The 21,377-nt window shown below is 42.7% G+C and overlaps 2 protein-coding genes across 3 annotated transcripts; both read right to left on the bottom strand.

Moving 5' to 3' along the window:
* Nucleotides 1-1,888: 1,888 nt before the first annotated feature.
* Nucleotides 1,889-11,719, bottom strand: TMEM165 (transmembrane protein 165). Of its 2 annotated transcripts, none has more exons than XM_041459002.1 (6): nucleotides 11,575-11,719; nucleotides 9,725-9,950; nucleotides 7,191-7,366; nucleotides 6,257-6,439; nucleotides 4,059-4,164; nucleotides 1,889-2,785 (listed from the first exon to the last, which is right to left on the bottom strand). In XM_041459002.1, exons 2-6 carry the CDS (start codon nucleotides 9,798-9,800, stop codon nucleotides 2,709-2,711), a joined length of 618 nt encoding a protein of 205 aa, XP_041314936.1. In that variant the 5' UTR covers nucleotides 9,801-9,950; nucleotides 11,575-11,719; the 3' UTR covers nucleotides 1,889-2,708. The 2 variants fall into 2 exon arrangements, with proteins under 2 accessions (XP_041314936.1, XP_041314927.1); XM_041458993.1 differs by lacking the exon at nucleotides 11,575-11,719 and adding an exon at nucleotides 10,850-11,456.
* Nucleotides 11,720-12,717: 998 nt separating this feature from the next.
* Nucleotides 12,718-19,803, bottom strand: SRD5A3 (steroid 5 alpha-reductase 3). The gene is made up of 5 exons (XM_041458717.1): nucleotides 19,566-19,803; nucleotides 16,420-16,571; nucleotides 15,825-16,019; nucleotides 14,523-14,645; nucleotides 12,718-14,065 (listed from the first exon to the last, which is right to left on the bottom strand). The coding sequence occupies exons 1-5, from the start codon at nucleotides 19,772-19,774 to the stop codon at nucleotides 13,806-13,808; spliced, it is 939 nt and encodes a 312-aa protein (XP_041314651.1). The 5' UTR covers nucleotides 19,775-19,803; the 3' UTR covers nucleotides 12,718-13,805.
* Nucleotides 19,804-21,377: the final 1,574 nt, after the last annotated feature.

Here is a 21,377-nt window from a genome sequence, read left to right as displayed (position 1 = left end):
AAAAATCAGGACGGATGGAAACCTGTGGTGGACCATTTCCCATGTTGCAGACACAATAGTTTGCAGACCCTTCCCTTTAGCGCTCTCACTCACTGCATTTCACATTCTCCAGCTACAAAAGAACAAGAAAGCCCACAGGACTGTGGCAATCAAGGCTTCAGCTGGTTACATTATATATAACTGCCCATACACACTATATTGCTTGTATCTCAAGTATCCAGGTATTTTGAGACAGAACAGCAGCACACCCCTCTTGCTGGCAATGTGCTGCAACAAGAAGTCTGATAAAAACTGCTAAAATCCCAGCCCCCGAGCCAACCAACAGGTGAGAGCTGGCCAGGGTGCAAGTCCTTTGAGACACTGGAGGGACAAGGCCATGTCCTGGAAACTGCACTGCAGACACAGCACTGCTAAGAATACGTACCTGGATCCCTCCATCACCTTCAAGTCTTTCCTTATGTCCCAACTTGATTCTTTAAACTGTGAAAAATTCCAACAGGCACTTGACAGCGTTAAATCAGTCACTAGTAGCAAATACTGATGCACCTTTCAAAGCTTTTACTAAAATTTCACGAGCTATCTAATTGCATGCTAGACTTCCAACAAGTCCATGTTTGTGCTTTAAAAATAATAAAAAAGCTACTCTAACAGCACTATTCAAACTAACCTGCCTAGCTGGTCTTTGAGAGCAGCCAAATACATTGCTATGGCTGGGCAAAAGCAGTACTGGGCATCTGTGTAAGTTTGTAATAGTAAAATATAGATGTAGAAGTTGCAGAGATTTTTTCTGCAACTTAACGCTCACCTCTATAAACAACCTCTTGAAGGGCTTCATTCTGCTGATCCTATGATCCTAACTTTTCACATCAAAAATAGCATTAAACAGCACACATAAACTTTGGGAAGCTTCTACAATTAAGAGCACGGTGAACTGGGTTTTAGATTTTCAGAAAAAAACAATTCTGTGTCTTTTCCCAACTACATTTCTATTCCTAAAAAGAAAAATCAGGTGGCACCACAGTTACCCTGCCTGGGATGGGTCTGTAAGAACGTCCAGCAGCACTACTTCTGATTAACACAACAAGAAGTTGTCCCACAAACAGTCAGAAGTTTAGGCTCTTCCTTGCAGTTCCCTGTTCCTGCCTTGTTTTAACATGACCTTTGCTATAAATGCACTCCCTCCAGGAGGTGAAACTCATCATGGACAGTGTGGATCCTTAGACTGTGGGAAAGAAAAGGCTACAGGTTTTGGCTACAAAGTTTGCTTCAAAAGAAAACAAAAACCAAAAAACCCAAACAAAATGCCTTAAAACAACCCAAAAAAAAATCAAAGCACCAAACCATACAATTCCTTTGGGCCAAAACAGGAACATGTGGACCTGGAGCCCAAAATGGCAGCCTGTTTTCATACCACTGTGATTGCCTGCCATTACATTGCTATGGCCTTAAGAGTTTGAGAAATGTGGCATTAAGGGGTTTTCTGGAAAGAGAAACCTAAGAGAAGGATTAGGGGCTGTTCTGTTTCTGATCTGCAAATGGAATGGTCAAATCTGTAATGCTCCATTAGTACTTCAGCTTCAAAAAAGTCACATTCATAATATTTGAAACCATGTCTACTACCTTCCAAGACTGCTACAAGGTAGATCTCAGTGGGTTACACAGGCTCAAAATCCAAGTCACCATTGGAGAGTAGAGATAAGCCTGCATTTCTGCAACTCATGTATCTTCAGTGCTCAACATTTTGAAAGGCTTCGTAACACCGGCATTTATCAGAAACTAAAATAAATTTAATAAACTTTCCTCACCTGAAGTACATAATCACTAGGTAAACCTTTGTGGCAGGAATTATGGCAGCCATCAAAACCAAACTGAAAATAACACAAATTGAGACACTATGTTTTATTAATAATCTTCCAGATTACATTTCTAGTTCTAAAAATAAAAATCAGGAATACATCTAAACCTATGAATTCCATTGCTGCTCAGTCCTGGGAATAGAACATGGTTAAGTTGGACCACTTAATTACTTTCTGTGTACCTTAATATATAAAATAAAAAGAAATCAAATAATACTAGCTCCCGCCAGATTGCATATTAAACACAGTAGGTTGTTAATCATCCCACATAAATTCCTGATAAAAATCCCTGATTAAGAAGTTTTCCCTCCAAATTAAGTTTATAACATTCTCTGTTGGTGGCTCAGCCACTGGATGGCATAGGTTCCAGAACCTGCTGCCAGGTTTCTTGTTGCTTAGATTATCCAGCCTCAGGTGCACCATGGAACCACCATCTTTGGAGGTGGAGCCAGCAGTTTTCTCCTTAACACAGTCTGCTTCAAGAGGCCTGAAGAATCAGCTCTTGAAAAACCAGGAAAGGTGGTTGTGTGTATCAGAGGAAGAAAAGAGGAATTCTCAACACTTCGGAGAGTAGATCCTTGAACTCAGCTGAGCCAGGTCCAGCAAGTGAGAAAACCACTCAAATCCCACCACGGGAGCAGGCACCACAGCACAAACAAACCAGACAATAAGCAGATCTCCAGTGCAGAAGCTCTCCATGAATGCATCAGTCCCATGAATCATCTGCTATAAAAAGTTCAGTGTCTCATCTTCAGCATTGTTTAACTAGAATTCTGTACATTATATACAAAAATCCACAAGGATAACTGCTTGATGCTTCCAATCCTTGTTCTTTTACAGCAATGAAAAATTTTAAAAACCAGAGTCTGGACTTATAAATAGTGCAGAAAATGCAAATGCTAAGAAGACAATGCCTCCTATGATTGTCACTGAAAAGAAAACACAAAACAAGCAGAAATTAGATATCAAAAAGTAATTATCTTCCATGACACATTACAGACGTTATTTTTTCAAAATGTCTGATTCCCAAATAACCATACTTAATTCATGCTACAAGCAGTGGAAGTTGTTTCTAGCTGAGTATTGGGATGCCCATATACCAACCCACTGTCTAACTGCATCTCCAAGGATATTTTCTGGCCCACAGAAGGAAGCTTTGTTTTACTCATTACTGGAGACAGTATAAAACTAGGTTAACACCTGCTGTTGAGTATTTGGCTGTATGGCAGAAAATAGGATAGGATATTCTCATGCCAGAGCAAGCCATCAATTGTATATTATATATATACATATATTTAGCATTTTTTGCACATTTTAGGCAACTATATTGAAAGAAAAAGTATAAAAAATGTCAACTGTTTGCAATATCCACAATCTGCTAGAGGCTAGGACAGAATTCTGGGAAAGCACCACTGTATATGTTCCCTGACTCTTTAAACAAACCAACATCCTAGAAGGATCTTTGGTTTAATCTAAGGCTGTTTCTGTGGCTCAAGATCCACACTGTGCTTGGAGCATATGAAACCGTTGTTAGATTAGCATTTTCTCACCAATTTCCTCAACAAACAAACACAACAGAGTGCATGTTTCACTTTTAGCAGTGAAGCTGGTTTTTTAGCACCTCTGCAACTACAGAACAAACATTCTGAATGAACATATATAGGAAACAGCTTCACAGGATTATTCTTGGGAGCAAGAAATCTCACCACATCATAGGACTGACAGTGGAAGCAAGCTGCAACCTAAGTTAAGGAAAAACACACAAGCCCATGTAACCTCACTGGTCCTGCCTGCTGCAATTAGCAGGTATGATTAAAAAAAAACAAACACTTATGCCATACAGAGTAGTTTTTACAACTTTTAAATGGCTGGTGTAAGTCATTAGGATGCAATTCTCTTGCTCACCTGACAGTCTAGACTCAGAATGGCAAGAGAATTTCTATTATCCAGTGTCAAAAAATAAATACTGATCATTTAAAATTCCTTCCTCTGGTCTCCTAAAAGAAGTAGCCAATAGTGAAGCAAAACAAGGTGGGATGCAAGACAGACTCAAAACCAATCCCTGAATAACCCAAAACAAAGCACCAGTTTTTATGGGTTTTCCAAAAGTTTCGAGAAACACTGTTCCCAAGCATGCAGCTCTTTACACCACAAACATTACCAGCATTACATTTTTTTGGGATGGAGTGAGTTTTCACTTACCAGTCCTAACAGAAATTTTTTGTGCTATCATTCTCCCTCCAATAACTGCTAAACCAGTGCATAGGCAATGTCCCACCGTTCCTCCTACTGCCACACCATAAGGGTCCTAAGGGGGAAAAAAAAGCACAAAGGGATAAATTGGCACTGTTGAAAACCCACTAGTCCTACAACAATCTCAGAGCAGTGCTTTGATTTCCTGGTTGCAGACTGCCAAGCATGGAGGATAGTGCCTGGTGATTCCTCTGCTCTGCTGTTCAGCACTGACAAAGACTAGTAATAGTGAACATCAGCTGGTGAGACAGACTTAAACCCAGCCTAAGATAGGAGCATATGGCATGTTTCAGCCACGCAGCATCTTTAATTATTTGTTAATTATAGATCTTTGTTAATTATAGATCCAGAAATCACTCTGCTGTAGTTAAACCAATAAGCAACCTCTAGAGGGAAGGTGGCAGTTGTTGAAAAACACAATATGCATCAGCTGCAAGAACACTAACCTATCTATAAAGAAGGAGAGAGATAAGTCCTTGAACTGTAAATGAAAGCTTTCAGCAGCATTCCAAGTTCTTTGCCCTGCTTCTCCCACTTGTGCTCCACACTCTGCCCTGCTCCACCATCCAAACAGGGAAGGATAAGCATGAAAGATTTGAAGTCCGGAGGACAATAAATTATTTTATAATTTACTGTCATGAACAGCTTTTCAGTGTGTGAACAACTGCAGTACATAAAGAGGTTTCTCAGATCTCCTTAGAAATTACACAGCTAAGGACAGCATATGTCCCCTGCTCATCTCTATGTGACACTTTTAGTTCCAAGAGGAAAAAAAAAAGCTGCTGCCCTCACCTAAAGAATGCATGAAATCTCAAAGAGGTGAACAGCAAAACTGTCTAAGAAACTGTGGTTTGAAGACAACACTTACTAGCCCAAAAGAACCAAAAACACAAGCCGGTGAGAAAAGGTGGCAAGCACCAAGCAGTCAGCAGGCTGGAAAGCACCAAGAAGTGCAGGAAAGCAGGGCTGGGCCAGCAGAACAAACAGGCCCCCAGGAGCAGGACCCAGAATCCCTGGATATCCCTACAGCCAGCAATTACCTATACAGCCCTCAGTGGCAGAAGGTGGATCTCATCCCCACATTCCATCATAGTTATTCACTGGTTTTGAAAGCCAGTATCAAGATACCTTCAATTAATTTTTTGTTTGGTAGCACTCTTATGAACATTTCATATTCTACAGGTACAGCCCACAGGCTTTAACTACAATGCTCAGCACTTCACAAACCAGACTAAAGAGCTGACACGCACTTCCTAAAGGGACACTTAGGAAATGCAAACCAAAAGTAAACAGATGTAAAAAGATGGGCTTAAGCAACTTGCCTAGCAAATAAGGCAGAGGCTGTAGTGCTTCGTTTTTTTTCCAAGAACAATGAGATCATCCTCTACTGCTGTTAGCTCTAAACACCTTCCCTACACTGTAACAGAGACAGGAGGTTCCTGCAGGTTACAGCCTCCTTCATTACACAGCCCTGATTTATCCCTAGGGAACATTTGAAAGTGCACCTGAAAGAAGCATAAGTCCTAGGGAAAAAAATGCAAATTATCTCAATGCATGAAAGAGCATAGGCAAGCTACTTATGTTTATTAAAAGCTTGACTATAAGCCTTCATCTTCCTTTAAGGGTAATACAGCTATATACACTCTAATCACCACAATGAATATGATTTAAATTACAGCATTAGTTAGTGCCCGGCAGTTTAGAGTTTATTGTCCTTCTATACACTGTACCATATTAACTCATATTTTAACAAGAGGTATCTGAGAAGGTCATCTTTCTAACAGTTTAAACCTTGATGGAATGGAAGTATCTTTTAAAGTTACCCAGTTAAAACTGAATGACCACAAAAACCAAAGAAACACCTCTTCTGTAACATCCCTCAACTGTAACAAAACCCAGTTGATGTCAGCTGCATGACATAAAGCAGCTATTTCCAGAAATGCCAGTGCAGTTCCAATCATGTAACAGTAGTTTTAATACTACAAAGAGCTTCAGTGCATTTACTGTCACGTCTTGACACAAACTACATAAGGCACATCAAGGCAGCAGGTGTGAATCTGATAGCTCCTGCAAGAGTATTTTGTTTCTTATCCCTCTATGGCAACCCAAAGAAGGCAAAAGAACAGCAGGGATTCTGCAACACTCACCTCTCTGGCAGCCAAGACTATGGTTGTTAATTGGGAACGATCGCCCCATTCTGCTAAAAATGTTAAAGTAAAAGCTTGAACAAAGATTGGTGAAATAAAGTGTAGCCACTTCTTCTGAGGTATAGTGGTGCCTGGCCCAGATTCCACATCTCCTGGCCCATTTAACAGTTTAGTTCTCTGAAGAGATGTAGGTCAAAGGAAAAAAAAAAAAAACCAAGAAATAACCATAAAATTAAAAATCATCCAAACAACCCAAAAGAAATACTTAAAAATAAAGGTAGATATTTCATTTCTAGAATGTTACTAGCCACTGCCTGCGGCATTATCAACATACTTATACAGTCACCATGACAAAAAAAAAATAGCCATATATACACATACTGTGTATACATAATATATATGCATACTGTGTATGTGTGTATACACACATATATATAGCTGCAATCAGCTCTAACCTTTGATTACTGTCCATCTTGTACTGCTCATAAATAAAGTGTCTGACCATTAGAAGTACTGTGTATGTGTGTATACACACATATATATAGCTGCAATCAGCTATAATAATCAACCTTTGATTATTGTCCATCTTGTACTGCTTATAAATAAAGTGTCTGACCATTAGAATAAATAAAAGTTGAGCCAAGAATAAGCTGTTGGTGTCCCCCCTGCTAGCAATGCATTAAAAACACGTCAAAAACACCCACACTAAGCAGAAGGCTCCTTCTCTCCTAAGAAGCCAGGCTTGCCACAGGACTGGAATCACCTGCTGAAAGAGCCTTCAGGGAACCACTTACATCCCATCTACCACATATTTCCTGTGTCAGTTTATCAGTCACAGACATAGCTGAACAACCCAAACATGACAGTGCTGCTCTGCAGCTTCACAGCTGCAATTTTTCCACCAGCTGTAACTAACAGCAATTTCACTACTTACTTCCTCATCTTTTTTTTTAATTTCTGCTTGAACTTCCTCCAGCTCTTCCTGACCTTCATCTGGACTCATTTTCAAGCCTTCCCGAAGCATTCGGATGCCAAAGATTGCAAACAGTGCTGTTGACACATAGTACGTGTACACACGAGGAATAACCGTGGTGGCATAGCCAAACAAAACTGAAAAGAAAACAAATGTGTCATTTAAAAAAATAAGCATGAGGATCATAATTGTTTTTCCCACATCTAAGGAATGCTTGTTAGCAAAGTCAGCAATCCAAATATCCACTGATAAATAAATCTTTTGTTAGTTTTGTATAATTTTCTAAGTTTTTGGAAGATAACATGCTAGAAACTCCAACCATTACTGCTTATGCCAGAGACTGAAGTCCACTAAGACACAGACAATGCACTCCAGCCAAAGCTGAGGTGCTGCTGTTCCTGAGAGCCAGTCCAAACAACATTATCTTTCCCATCAAGGTCTATGCAAGTCCTGCCTTCCTCCATACACACCATTAAACTACCATCTGTAATTGTGTTGGATTAGTCATAGTGTTCTCCAGTTAATTCCATTTACATGTTAGATAGCATCTCTTTCCAATAATTTCATTTATCAGATGAAGTCAGAATAAGATTTTCAATGAGGAAAATCTACCAGGCGTATCTACAAATCATCCAGCTGGGTGAATCCATGTCTGCCTTCCTTTGCCAAGTGCACATTGCTATTCCCTTGTTCCCCATATTCCCCACATACACACAATGTGACCAACTTTGATCTTTCTTTATTTCAAAGGCAGATCCCACTTACTGAAAAGCAACCTTCACAGCATGTCTTTTAGAGGTATTGAGGGTGATTAAACTAAGCCAAAACTAGTTCTTAAATAAGAAATATGTATTCAGAACAAAGTACCTTGTTTTCACAAAATAAGCCCACTCAGCATTTTTTTGACAGGAAAAAGGCCTATATAAATGGGAAGGACTAAAAAGTCCACACCTTATATTCAAGATTGTTTGGACCATGCACTCACAAGTGTTTCTGTTACTTTATTCCACATGCAATTAGCTAAAAGGAAGCATATTACCACGTGCTTTTTTGTACACACCTTTTTAGTTGAAAAATGCACTCAGAAGTTACTATGTGATCTAGAAATAATTCTGCACTGCCACTACCAGAAGTAAGAATGAGACCAGAATTAATCAGCCTTATTGCTCATAAACACAGCACATACATACACATACAGCAGTACTATTTGCAAAGCTAAACAAACCAGGAGTTAAACTAAACTTCTTTAAAAAGACTGAAAATACTGCAGTAAAACAATGCAAGAAAGCTAGACAAAAAGGCTACTTCTTCCAAGCATTTCTTACATATATAAGCACAGACACAGTGAAACAATCAGAACTGTAAGACAGTTTATTTTGTCAAGCACAGCTTGAAAAAATATCCCAAGTAGATTATTTGGACCTAAAGAGTTTAAGTGAGTATGCCTTCATGAAATCAAGGTGGGCAAACCCCTCAGGAATTTCCAAACTCAGCTTGTATAAAACAAGGGCAAGAGACAGGAGAAGGAAAGGGTATGGGGGAAGAAGAACTAAACAACAAGTTCCTTTCTGAAAAGGGAATAAATATTTGGGAACCTCTAAACTGGGGGATAAAAGCAGAAAAGGAAGCTTTTATGAGAAAGCATTAAGAAAGGTTTGAAGAAAGAATTTGTATAGAAAAAGAGAGACGTAATGGGCAGGAGAAATTACACACAATGCAAGTGGAAACTGCTCTAACTAAAGCTGCAATAATTGCAGCAGTGTACACAGCAACAGCCACACACCCAAAAACCATTCACAGAAACACTTGCCAAGCAGCCTGCGCCAGTGAACTGGCTGTCTCCTGTGTGTGTAAACCAGTCACCACTACTTCAAGCATTTCTGAAATGGGCATGGTTAGAAATGAGCACACAGACAAACTCTGTGCTGCATCTGATGTACCTGAAGGCTGCTCCATTTTACCATCACAGCTACCTAAGTGCCCATGGCTACAGGCTCCTCAAGTGCCCCCTGACACCTCACTTCCCGCTCCCGCCCCTCCATCTTCCACCTACACAGCTCCCAGCACAAATCCAAACAGCCGTGTGTGCAGGAATACAAGTCAGATGAGGAAAGTGTGTCATCATATAAAAAATCTTTTGCCTTAGGAGGAAAAACAGAAGCCACTCCCACATTCCCTTTAGGCACACTAATTTAACAAGAGGTAAAAAAAAAAAAAGTAAACCAGTCCAAAAATCAAAGGAAGTGCTTAGGCTCTCCATCTCATTCCCCTTCCTTAAGCTCCAGCTGAAGCCTAGGGAACACACAAAGACTTCATGAGAGGAAAGAGCCTAAATACTCCATCTGAGATTCCATGCTCCACAGGAAAAGCTTCACACTCTCCTCAAAACAGAAAACTGCACATATGTACTACCCGCATTCCACTTAAGGTTTTTGTATAAATACATACCCATCACTTCTTAAGAGATAAAACAACTGAAAAACCAGCACGCTAACCTGATAAACACGTCATCAGTCCCAGGGCCAGCATAGCACCAGCCAGCACAGTCAGGCGGTTGTAGCGCATGGCCATGATGGCCGCGATGAAGAAGGTCTTGTCGCCCAGCTCCGACACGATGATGACCGATATAGCAGCCACGAAGGCGTGAATAAAGCCCAGGTTAGTTTTGTCAGCTGACTCTTCACTGACTATGTGCACTGGAGCAACCAGTGAGGAGCCTTTCTGTAAGAAGGGGGGGAGAGAAAAAGACAAAATAAATCCTAAACACTCGTCAATTAGGCTTGAATGCTTAGTACACAGAAATACAAAGCCTTGTATTTCTTCAGTCATATCATCATGTGTAGAGTGACATTTTAAGCAGATACATCTCTCGTGCTCATTAATAATCATTAACTAGTTCCTCGCTGCCACCCACCTCAAATTGCCAGTTAGGCACTTGGTAAGAGGATCCTGCTGATTATTTAAACATTACTTCACTGTGCATGCTATTACCAGAACATGAGAACCACCATTACAACAAAACGTGGCCAGCTCAGGTCCAATATTGTCAATCCCCACTGCCAATATTTAAAATCCCTACCCATTTTATGACTTTAACTGTGAACAGTTTTCTGATATAAATATTAGTAAGTGCTTCAAAATAAGACTGGATGACTACAATACCTTAGGAAAAAAATAAGCCCATTCAAAAATGGTCAGGATCATTTTCTTCCATTGCAAAATCTTTGCATCTCAGATGCATTAAAATTTCATAGATTCACAGAATGGGTTGGGTTGGACAGAACCTTAGCAATCATCTAGTTTTAAGACCCCTGCAATGGGCAGGAACATTTTTCACTAGACCAGATTGCTCAGAGCTCCATCCAACCAGGCCTTGAACACTTCCAGGGATGGGGCACCCACAATTTCTCTGGGCAAACAGTACCAGTGCCTAACCCCTCTCACATGAAAGAATTTATTCCTATTATCTAGACTACATTTTTCCTCTTTCCGTTTGAGTCCAAGCCAAATTCTCTGTCAGCTTCCATCAGCTTCTCCTGCACTTGCTCTGTGTTTGCAGAAAACGAACTTTAAGACTCTCCAGTGGTGAAAGCAGACCAGCACACTCAGTTCCCACTCACCCACTAAGTGTCTACTTCTACACACAGTAAGGTATCTGTGATCACAGGCAAGGCCCAAGATCTCTATACCGATGTTCACATCCCTGACCAGGGATGGCTGAGAAAGCTTGTTCCAGCACATCCACCAGCAGAGACAGCCCGCAGCGTGTTTTGACATGACAGCTTCCCAGCATTCCACTTTCAGCAACGCTCCAAGTTTCCTGGTGTTGATATTTAGCTCCCACGCTCTGTGTGACACGCTGTGACTTCCCAGAGCTCCTTCACCTCTCGCAGCACTCTGTGTTTTCTGGTTTGTGTGTGTGACACCCGGCGTGCTCGATGTGCTACACCAAGCCACACGTCAGGAATTTTCCATCCCTCTGTGTGATCAGTGGAACTAGAATCCCCTCACCGAGAACACTGTTGAGTAAGTTTTAACGCAAAGGAATTGATATTAGTTGTTGAGAGAAAAAAAAACCTGGCAGCTTTGGATCAGCAACAGAGCCTGCTTTCAGCTGCTTCTGCGGGGGAAAGAGAGCACTGGCCCCTTCCCCACGCCGGACATAGATGTCCCTCTTTCAGCAGAGAAAGGGGAGGATGAGGTGGCCCTGCAGCCCTCCTTTTTTTCTGCTAAAAGCGGGGAATTTCGGAGCCCGACGGCCTCCGGAAGGCGCAGCGCGGCGCCGGCCGAGCGCTGCCGCGGGGGGCACGGCGCGGGCAGCCGGCGCGGCCCGTCCCCGCCTCACCTCAGCCCGCGGCTCCGCTCCCTGCGCCGCCGGCGGTGGCGGGGGCTCCTTCTTCCTGCCGGGCTCTTCCTCGGGAGCGGCGCGGAGCCGCGCCGGGGCCGCCAGCAGCAGCGCGGCCGCCAGCAGCAGCGCGGCGGCCCGCGGGCCCGCCCCGCCTCCCGCCGCGGCCCCGCCGCTGTCCGCCGGGGTGCCGGGGCCAGGGTCGCCACCCCCGGCTCCCGGCGTGGCGAGGCGACGGGCAAAGGTGGCTGTGCGGCGTTCCCGCGGGGCGGGCGAGTCCAAGCGCGTCCCTTCCCCGTTCGGGGTTGCTTACGGGCAGGGAAAGGGCGCAGCGGGAGGGACGGGCAGCGGCTGCGTCAGGCGGCAAAAAAATCCGCATAGGAACACGGGCCACGCATAGGCCCGGACACGTCTCGGTTTCGTTCTTGGCCTAGTGCACAGCAGCGCTTCATGTGTGCGTGAGCCCAGCAGGGCCCCGAGCACGGAATCACAGAGCGGGTCGGGCTGGCAGCGACCACAGCGGCCATCCCTCCAACCCCCTGCTCAGGCACAGCCATCCCGGAGCACGGCACAGGGCTGTGTCCAGCAGTTCCTGAATATCTCCAGTGAGGGAGACTCCACAGCCTCTCTGGGAAATCTGTTCCAGTGCTCAGTCACCTGCACAGTAAAGAAGTTCCTCCTCATATTCAGGTAGAACTTCGTGTGTATCAGTTTCTGCCCATTGCCTCTTGTCCCATTGGATGGCACCACCAAGGCAAGCCTGAATCCTCTTGGCACCATGCCCATCTTTAGATACTTGTAGACTTTGATGAGTTCCCCTCTCAGTCTCCTCCTGAGGATGAACAGGCCCAGCTTCCTCCACCTCTCCTTGTGTAAGAGAGATGCTCCAATTCCATAACAATCTCTGTTGCCCTTGCTGGATCTGCTCCAGGAGCTGCATGTCTCTCCTGAACTGAGGAGCCCAGAACTTGATACAGCACTCCCAGTGATGCTCTCCCTGAGGGCCCCAGGATAGCTGTGTGCCCTGATGCTCTCCCCAGAACAAGGAGAGGAATGTAGTTCCTGAGGAGCAATAAAGTGATTGCTCATGTTTTTAAATATGTAAACTCAGTTTTTAAAAACCATTCAAAATAGAAGCAGAGTGTAATAAGCCTTTAATTAGGCAATTCATAAGATATACTTCATTGAATAAAAATACTTCTTATATACAAAATAATGTGTGCATGTATGTAGACAACATGCAGAAACACCAGCACCCATATCACTTCATCACACAAAATGACCATTCACACCTGTGTCATGAGAAGGACCAAAATATTCAACAGTTAAGTGCAAAAAAAGTCCCTATGCTGAGTTACATTATCTCCCCAGTTAAGAATTTCTTTGCAGTGCTTGTCAGGTACTGTTTTCTGTGTGTGCTCTGCCTTGGCAGTTCATTATATCTGTTTAAAAACCAGTGTAGTCATGGTCATCTGCACAGCTGTCCCCTCCAACACACGAGGGACTCCAATAACCCACTATAGACAACAGAACCACAACAAAGAACATTAATTTTCAGCAAATTCTCTTCTACTGTCTTTTTAGTCAGAGGACCTTCCACTATTTTCCCAGTTTAGGGATAAAGCAGTCTTCATCAATGAACAAAACCACTGTGGTGCAGAACAGACAATGCAGCGAATGGGTCTGTTTATCTCCACTGCTGAGCATGAGTCACTCCTCCACCACAGCTTTCTCCATCGCTTTTTGTGCTTACAGTTGTAAAGAGAGGCTGATTTTCATTGTCACCAGGGAAGCACAGAAAGATACACAATTTGCCTCCCTCTGAAGTGATTCAAAGAAAAGAGACTTGGAAAGAAATATGCTTAAATATCAGTCACGACATAAAATACAGTAGTTCAAATGATTCCCTCCTTTCAATAGTTTTCACATATATGAATTTGGACTTGCTACACAACAGCAAGGTTTTATGCATAAGATATAATTATAAAAGAGAAAAGACACAATTAGCATCTCTCCACTTTGAATTAAGGTATTCAGTAAACCTTTTTTAGCTTGCATGATATGCAGAGACCTTACATTTCCTCAGAAATTGGTCACCTGGATGAGATTATCAATAAAACTATGGGCTTTTGAGGTAGAATTAGAGAAAGTGTGTTACTTTACCTTGGTTTTAATAAACCATTAATCTCTTACATTCCCAGTTTTCATGAAAATACTTTAGAAAAAATTCTCTAAAAAACAAGTGGTATAAATGCTTTTCGATGCTTTGGGTAGGAGCTAAAGTTTTTCTGATAAAACTCATGACACAAAACAGCAGCCAGTGCCTGGTTAAAAAGAACATACATCACTACACACCACCATGTCACATTGTGCATTCCAAGTGTGATAGCCATAGAAACATATATGAGGAGCTCTGCAAAATAATGAGGGCAAGAAACGCTCTCAAACCAGTCTCCAAAAGGTACACTGTGGCTCAGACTTACAACCTTTCCTGCAAGAAAACAGAAAGAAATTAATTGGCAAGATGCATTAAACAAACTCTTCTTCTCACAATTACAGAACAATATGCTTATTAATCATCATAATCTTCTCACAATTACAGAACAATATGCTTATTAGTCATCATCATCCAACCTCCATCTGATCTGGCAGCTTTGCACTTAATGAAATAAGATGCCACCTCTGGCTGTGCAAACACAGAGTATGGAAACCATGTCTATCCTTAAGATGTTAGAAGATAGAGCTTCATTTTGAGTTTTACAGAACTATATATACAGACATAGCACACCCTCTCCCCCCAGTTCAGCCATCCAAACAGCTTCATTTAATCTACACACTACAGAAACTGAGAAACACTTGTGTTTAAGGTATTAGAAGCTACAGAAGCCTATTGAAAAAAGCAGAAAAAAATACCTAAGTAAACAGTAGACAGAAATGAAACATCTTACCTGATCTGCTTTTTCTAAGATTAGCTAGAATTGCAAGGCATCTGTGTTGGTGAAGAGAGGCCCAAATGTACATCATAACTCCTATAATGTGATACCAGCAGATCTGCACAGAAGGCTTTTTTCCTGAATGAAATATGTTTTATTAATATACAGCTAGGAAGTAACTTCCCAAGCATCATCTCAAAACACTATATAACATATAGTGTTATAACATATATAACATATATAACATCTCAAACAATATGTATATAACATATATAACATCTCAAACAATATGTATATAACATATATAACATCTCAAAACACTATATGACATTTTCTCAGATGTAGCTGTCTTACAAAATTCTAGTAGTGAGCCGTTAATTCCTTGAAAGAGGCTTTGACATCCTGTATCATTTGAGTGCCCAGCAGTAGCTCATTTCCCTTGACTGCTCTATACTAAAATACCGAGTTATTAATCCAGCAGCTTGAAATACAGTGTGATGTACAACAACACATATTTGGTAGCCTTAAGACCTTAATATTCAACATTGTTTGTAACTATTATTATCCTAATTATGTCATGGCTCAGGTCAACATGCAAGCACACACTTGTCTTCCTCACAGCGACACACATACATACACACACACCTACATACCCCCCCGCCTGACATGGTTCAAAGTGCTTAAAAACTTCACCAAACTTGGTAAGGACTGCCTCACAAAAATTAGTCACAGGAGAAGTGCTACAGCCAGCTGATGGTTTGTCTGTGCAGAAGAATTAGCAGCTCAGTTGTGAGACCCACTGGAATGTGTTGGCAGAAACAAGTCATATAACACAAATTTCTCATGTGTTAATGGAAACAGTACCAAGGGAAAGAAGACACTGCCTGAGTCAAGGCAGAGCAGTGGCAAGTTCTCCATGGAAGAAAAAGGCGGTGGCCAAGACAGCCTTGCAGACTCAGCTTGCAGGAAAGCTTACCACAAAAAAAACTCCATTTCAGTTTGATAACTGAAGTTGTGTAGTGGCATTTGAGAACTGGTACCTATTACTGTCCTTCACAAAGCATATGATCTATATCCTTTCAGCAAATAACCATGATGGTTAACATGAAAGTGTGTCCCTGTCTGTGTTTGTGTATAATGCTGGCTGATTGTGTGATATACTGAAATGTAATTACTTTGAACTATGCCAGGAAGTACTTTTATGTCTCATCAGTTAACACACTTCTCAAACAAGCAGCTCTCTATGAAACTATTCATGACAAAACAAACAAATGAGAGCAAAACTGCATCTTTGATGATAACTAAGAAGGCACTTACCATTCCTGACATTAGTAGGCACTTGGCACAGCACAGTTGAGCCAACAGCAATGTAGTAACCAAGTCCAAAGCAATACTGCACGATATGAATGACACCACTGGAAAACACACTGGTCCAGAGGCATTCTGCAAGTCTTCGACAGCTATGCAGCCAAAGGAGCAAGAGAACCAGGAGCGCAGAGAAGTGCTCACTATCTGCTTACAGGTAAAAACCAGCAACTTTGAAACAAACAGGAACAATTTAACCCTGACAATACTTCAAAAGGACTCTTGTTCCCTCTTCCCACAGCACAATTTTACCCTCATTTTAAATTAACTGGGAAAAATATTTGTACAGAGGAGGCACTGCTGACCAGTGCAAGATTTCTTCCAGAAGGTGCTAATGGCCTTTTCTGTGAAAAGGACTGCTGAAAGCCAGCATATCCATAACTATTTCTATCTTCAATAATGACAAAGGTACTTGGTGTACCAGGAAATTAATTTGGAGCATAGTTGAAAAGCAACCAGTGAAGTAGCACTTGGATACAAATTCAGCACAGTGTTGTAATACAGTTTTTTATTTATATGGCTACATTATAATATCTAGAACACTTGCCCATGTCCTTGCTCTGAGAATTTGTGCCAAGAGCATGGTGCATGTCCTGAATCCATGATGGGAATGACTCTCCAAGGAACTCAGCTCGGAAAAGACAGATCAGCAGAAAACCATTCCAGAGCACAGAAACCACATAAAAGTGAGTAAACCACCTGTGGGAACATAAAAGGGTTTTCATTAATGTTCTCATCATTCCTTGGAAATGTACCTGCAGGACATACTTGTCTGATGGGGAGTACACTCCATTTCAGTGCTCACATCAAATGTCCAAATAGAGAACTCAGGACTTCAGTGGTACCAACAGGATTAACCTTAACACATTTTATCCCAGTGAAATCCTCAGTGCTCACATCAAATGTCCAAATAGAGAACTCAGGACTTCAGTGGTACCAAGCAGGATTAACTTTAACACATTTTATCCCAGTGAAATGGTGCCTGGAATAACCTCTAACTTAGTTTACCGTACTAACCATAGGTGCACGAAAGAGCAGACAGTGTAATCCACTCATTGCAAAAGTACTCCTCAAGGCTTACAACTAATCTTGATGTACTTTTTCTTTATAATTTACACCACTCAAAGCACATCCAGATTCATTTTCTGCTTATTTCCAAGCTGCTAGACCTCACAGCACTCCCACTTTTCTCAGTTCCAGTGGGTGCATTACATGACATGTTAAAATTTACCAAAGGAACCCAGAAGTAGTTATCCTGCTCTACATTAAAATATCTTGTCCTTCTGCAAATTCAAGGTCTGCAACGATCATATAGAAAAAAAACAGTGACCATTAACACTGCTGGGTGATTACAAGACAAGACCACACGTTTGTTTTTTTTAAGAAAACAAAGAATCTGCCAGCCCTGTAATGCACTTACAAAAGCATACTGTGCATTACCAAAATGCAAGACATGACAGTCAAGGCAGGTAACTGGGCTGAGTTAAACAGCCTACAGCTGTTTAAATATCCAGCAATATCCAGCTGTTTACAATATCCATCTCAAACTAGGTGATCCAGTATTTCCTTTTGCTTTTAAAATTAGAAGTCCTTCTGGCAGTGAAGAAAAATCAGTACTTCTGGAAACATCTGCAAAGAGATAAAATATGGGAAGACGCTGATGGCCTTGACTTGACAATGTGACTATAGGTACAAAACTACGACATAACTGTATAGTCAAGAGAAGACCATATTTCTGTTGAAAATGCAAACTCTTCTCTTGGGGCAGCGAAGGCGTACAACACCCTTGCTTAGTGAAACCAGTGACCCCTCCCAGAGCAGTTCAGGTATCTCTCAAGAGCACAAAAGAGATCAAGTCAGAATCACAGCGGCAGCAAGCATCCCTGCGGGCTCCAGAGCACCTTGCCCATTAGCAGCTGGCTTTTCATACAGATTTACAACTTCTCCTCAGTTCCTTCTCCTACCAAGCAGAAACTGCAACATTCTGTCTGCTGATTCGCAACAGCAGAACTAAAATTTAACCCCCTCCCTCACTTTCTAAGACAAACAGAATTTGTACATTGATAAAAACTCACCATCTCCTCCAAATTTTAAGCTCTTTCCCTGCAGTCCTGTTACTCAGTCAACTCATATCTTTTCACTTACCAGGGAACTTTCTCCACACATTGATTTTTGCTACCAGCACACAAACAAGCCCTGGCAACTTAAGAGACACACCCTTCGAGCTTTCAGCAATCCCAATTACACTGGGGATTTATCTGACCTACAGATCAAACCAGCACTGCAGTAAGTACACGTGCCATCCCTCCTCAATGAGAGGAATTTTCACTATTTGCCAAACCAACCTGAAATGCAACACAACATTTTAGAAGACAGAACGGCAAAGTTAAAAACAAGCCCAGGCTAGTGAAAACACAATGCTTGTCTGGAAACAAGACACAGTTGAAAATAATAGAAAATGCCTCAGTCGCTACCTTCAAGATCTTCTCTATTCCTTCAGGTAGAAGTGTTATGGATTCACTAACATTATTATAATTAACTAACAGAATTGCTTTGTACATATTGAGACCTTGAGACCAATTCCCTGAGAAAGCACATTCTTCAGACACCAATCTCCCTAAGAAGGGGTGTTGGGAAACTTCTGCTGGAGAAAGGTCAACTCAGACAAGAACCTGCAGTACACAGTGATTAAGACAAGCCTTTATGAATCGTTATTTTCATGCAGGGCACTGCATATTTTAAACACATCCCTGGGTATTTTCTGTATCACGAAGCCTGATAACCAAGATTTTACATTACAACCTTTCCATTAATACCATGCTGTGTCACAAAACTTTTTTTAACTTTTGGTTTGAAAGCTTTGTATACAAAATGTGTCATAGATTGTTAAAATAGGGTAGATCAGATCTTCGGGCTAAGTAACCTCCCAGTCCTGTCCTGCTGGCCTTGCAAGATCCTGTCTGCCCTCCCTTCAGGTCAAAGATTAGTTCTAGTCATGAATCTCAGCTGATTAAAAAATAAGAAATCCCATAATATATAAAACCAGAAATATATAAAAAGCTGCAAAGGGGGATGGGGATGGGACTGCCTCCTTTCATGATTTCACTAAAAATCTATTTCCTTCAATTTAATTCATTTCATTACACATCTAAACATATACATATATTTAATTTAGTTTCATCAAACACCTGTTAAGATGGATTTGGATAACGCAGTGGTTCTTTTGCCTTATCAAAACTGTTCATGCAAGCTCTAGATTGCAGTGTTGCCATGCTGGTATTGGCCACATTTCAAAAAGAAACCTTGAAGGGAGAAGGCAAAGACTGCGAACTGGAGTAAGACAGTCAACCTGCAGCGTATTTGCACAGTCACAGCTACTCAGGATTCCACGCTCCCAGGTGCCTGACCTGAGTCTTGCAAGGAGGTTTGCTTCGGAGACCTAGCATGCGACTGGGATTCAAGGGATTAGGTTTTTGTTCCGATTTGGAGCACACGGATTCTGTATGACCGCTCGCAGCCTCTACGCTCCTCGGTTCTCCATCTGCAGAACCAGAGTAACACCTTGCAACAAAGCTGAGCCCAACTCTGTAAAACCCCGCCGTGCTTTCGGCGTGTGCTGTGTGTTCACGGCCGCCACCTGCGGCTGCGGTACCCGAGACACGCACGGCCGCGGCGGCGGGACCCGCGCCTCACCTCTTGGGCACCTGCAGGAGCCGCAGCCAGCCCGGGAGCTGCCCGCACCCGCGCTTCGTCTTCCCGTAGCGAATGAGGTCCTGGAAGAGGCCGGAGATCACCAGGCCGGGGCCACCGGGCCGCGGCGCCGGGGCCCGCCGGAGCAGCAGCAGCGCCGCCAGGAAGGCGGCGGCCAGCAGGGCCCAGGCGGCGGCCAGCACCGCCAGCATCGCCCCGCTCCCTGCCCCGGCCCCGCCCCGGCCCGTTCCTCCCCGTTCCGCCCCGCCCCGCCAGGGCAGGGATTGTCCCCCTGTTCTCAGCACTGGTGAGGCCATGCCATGAGTGCTTTGTTAATTTCTGGGCTGTTCAGTAGAAGGACACTGAGGTGCAAATTTTATATTTTACCAGTGTACTTTTTCTAAGCAGAGGTATTAATCCTGCCTAGATTATTTTGAGATATGACTTCATGAATCAGTCCTATCAGTGAATCCTTCAAAGCAGTACATGCACTGCTGAAGCACTCATGATGTCAGTAACATTGCTTTGGGAAAAATCATTGAAGCTCACATTTCCTGCTAAAATGTGTTGTTAACTCTCTGGTTCTATCTGCATGACAGATTATAATAAATGTGTTTAATTCAATTTCATTTGTGTCAATGCTTGGCGCTCAGTCTAATTCTCTTGTCAATTCTGTATAACTGAAACCTAAATCTGGTTCAAGGATTTCGTGGCCAAATCGTTTTGGTAATTAGCAGGAGATGAATATATCAGCCAGGTGGGTGTAAATCTTTGGGGAGCGAGAGGAAGGAGCTGACTATAAGCTGGGTAATTCCCCAGCTGGTGAGAGCAGGAGGAAGGAGAGCATGCCCAGGCTGTGCTGGGCTGGAGGTAGGGGTGTCACCATCCCTGCTTCCCAGCCCTGCAGCTGGGGAGCTCAGTCAGCAGCCGCCTTGCCATGCTTATCTCTGCGTTACACACGGCCACATTTCCAAAGTGCTGCTGTGGTGAGTGGCTCCAGCAGAGCAAGGCATGTGTAAGCAGGGACAGCCATGCCTGCTTTGCAAGCAGTGATGGCTCAGGAGCTGTCTGTGGCAGCCTGCAGGTCACAGCTGCAATGTGCTTCTGTAGGTCCTGACTTGAGGCACCCTGTTCTCTTGTGCTGCACACTCCCCTCGCCTGGACATTGTCCACTCTTGCTGTGTGTCTCTCTGAAACACAGCAGCTGTACCTCTTTCTTTTCAGCCTTATTTTCTTTCTGAAACAAAAAGGAGACATGTCACAGACATCTCTGTGGTCTGCTCCTTTTACGGCTTCCAGAAGACAGATAAGACAAGGGGCAGCAATGGTCTGGCCTATAAAGCAAGTCCTTCCTTGTCTGAGCAGCAACCTTCTAAAACTTGAAATAGCTTTGCTGAGCGATTTTAGCGGTCAGTGCACTTTCTATTTTCATGAAATCACGGTCTAAAGACTTCTGGCTGGGTGTATGGCATGGCTCTGCAACAGTCTGAGTGGATCCTTGGCTTCCACAGCACTCCAGATACATTTTTCTATAGAGTTTGGACTTTGGGGATGTTTGTAAAGAGAAGGATAAGGAATGTGGTGTTATAGTGGCCATGAGACAGTGAAGCCAGAGTACTTACAGGTGTGCTGCTGGGGAACAGATCTGGTGTATGACAGCAGAGCTCCAGCAGGACAGTCCCACATACCCAAAGACATGCAGTGCATCTTGCCATATCCCCATTTAGGGTGACAGGCATTCAACTTATTGGCACTTCAATAATCTTCCAAATTTATCTAACCCAGCACCTTGGAGGTGCAGCTCTCATGGAGGTC

Source organism: Pyrgilauda ruficollis, unplaced genomic scaffold (assembly GCF_017590135.1).
Source record: "Pyrgilauda ruficollis isolate IOZ18807 unplaced genomic scaffold, ASM1759013v1 scaffold1, whole genome shotgun sequence".
NCBI classification, from domain to species: Eukaryota; Metazoa; Chordata; class Aves; order Passeriformes; family Passeridae; genus Pyrgilauda; species Pyrgilauda ruficollis.
Note: the sequence above shows the minus strand (reverse complement) of the source record. Positions and strands in the feature narration are given on the sequence as shown.

Bases quoted from the DNA above. Each gene is read 5' to 3' on its own strand.
- TMEM165 (XM_041459002.1), bottom strand. From the start codon at position 9,800: ATGGCCATGCGCTACAACCGCCTGACTGTGCTGGCTGGTGCTATGCTG. The intron at 7,367-9,724 runs GTTAGCGTGCTG...TTTTCTTTTCAG, and splicing joins ACTGATGACGTGTTTATCAG to TTTTGTTTGGCTATGCCACC. The intron at 2,786-4,058 runs GTAAGTGAAAAC...TTTTCTTTTCAG, and splicing joins AAAAATTTCTGTTAGGACTG to TGACAATCATAGGAGGCATT.
- SRD5A3 (XM_041458717.1), bottom strand. From the start codon at position 19,774: ATGCTGGCGGTGCTGGCCGCCGCCTGGGCCCTGCTGGCCGCCGCCTTC. The intron at 16,572-19,565 runs GTGAGGCGCGGG...ATGTTCCCACAG, and splicing joins CTCCTGCAGGTGCCCAAGAG to GTGGTTTACTCACTTTTATG. The intron at 14,646-15,824 runs GTAAGTGCCTTC...TATTTCATTCAG, and splicing joins GCCTACTAATGTCAGGAATG to GAAAAAAGCCTTCTGTGCAG.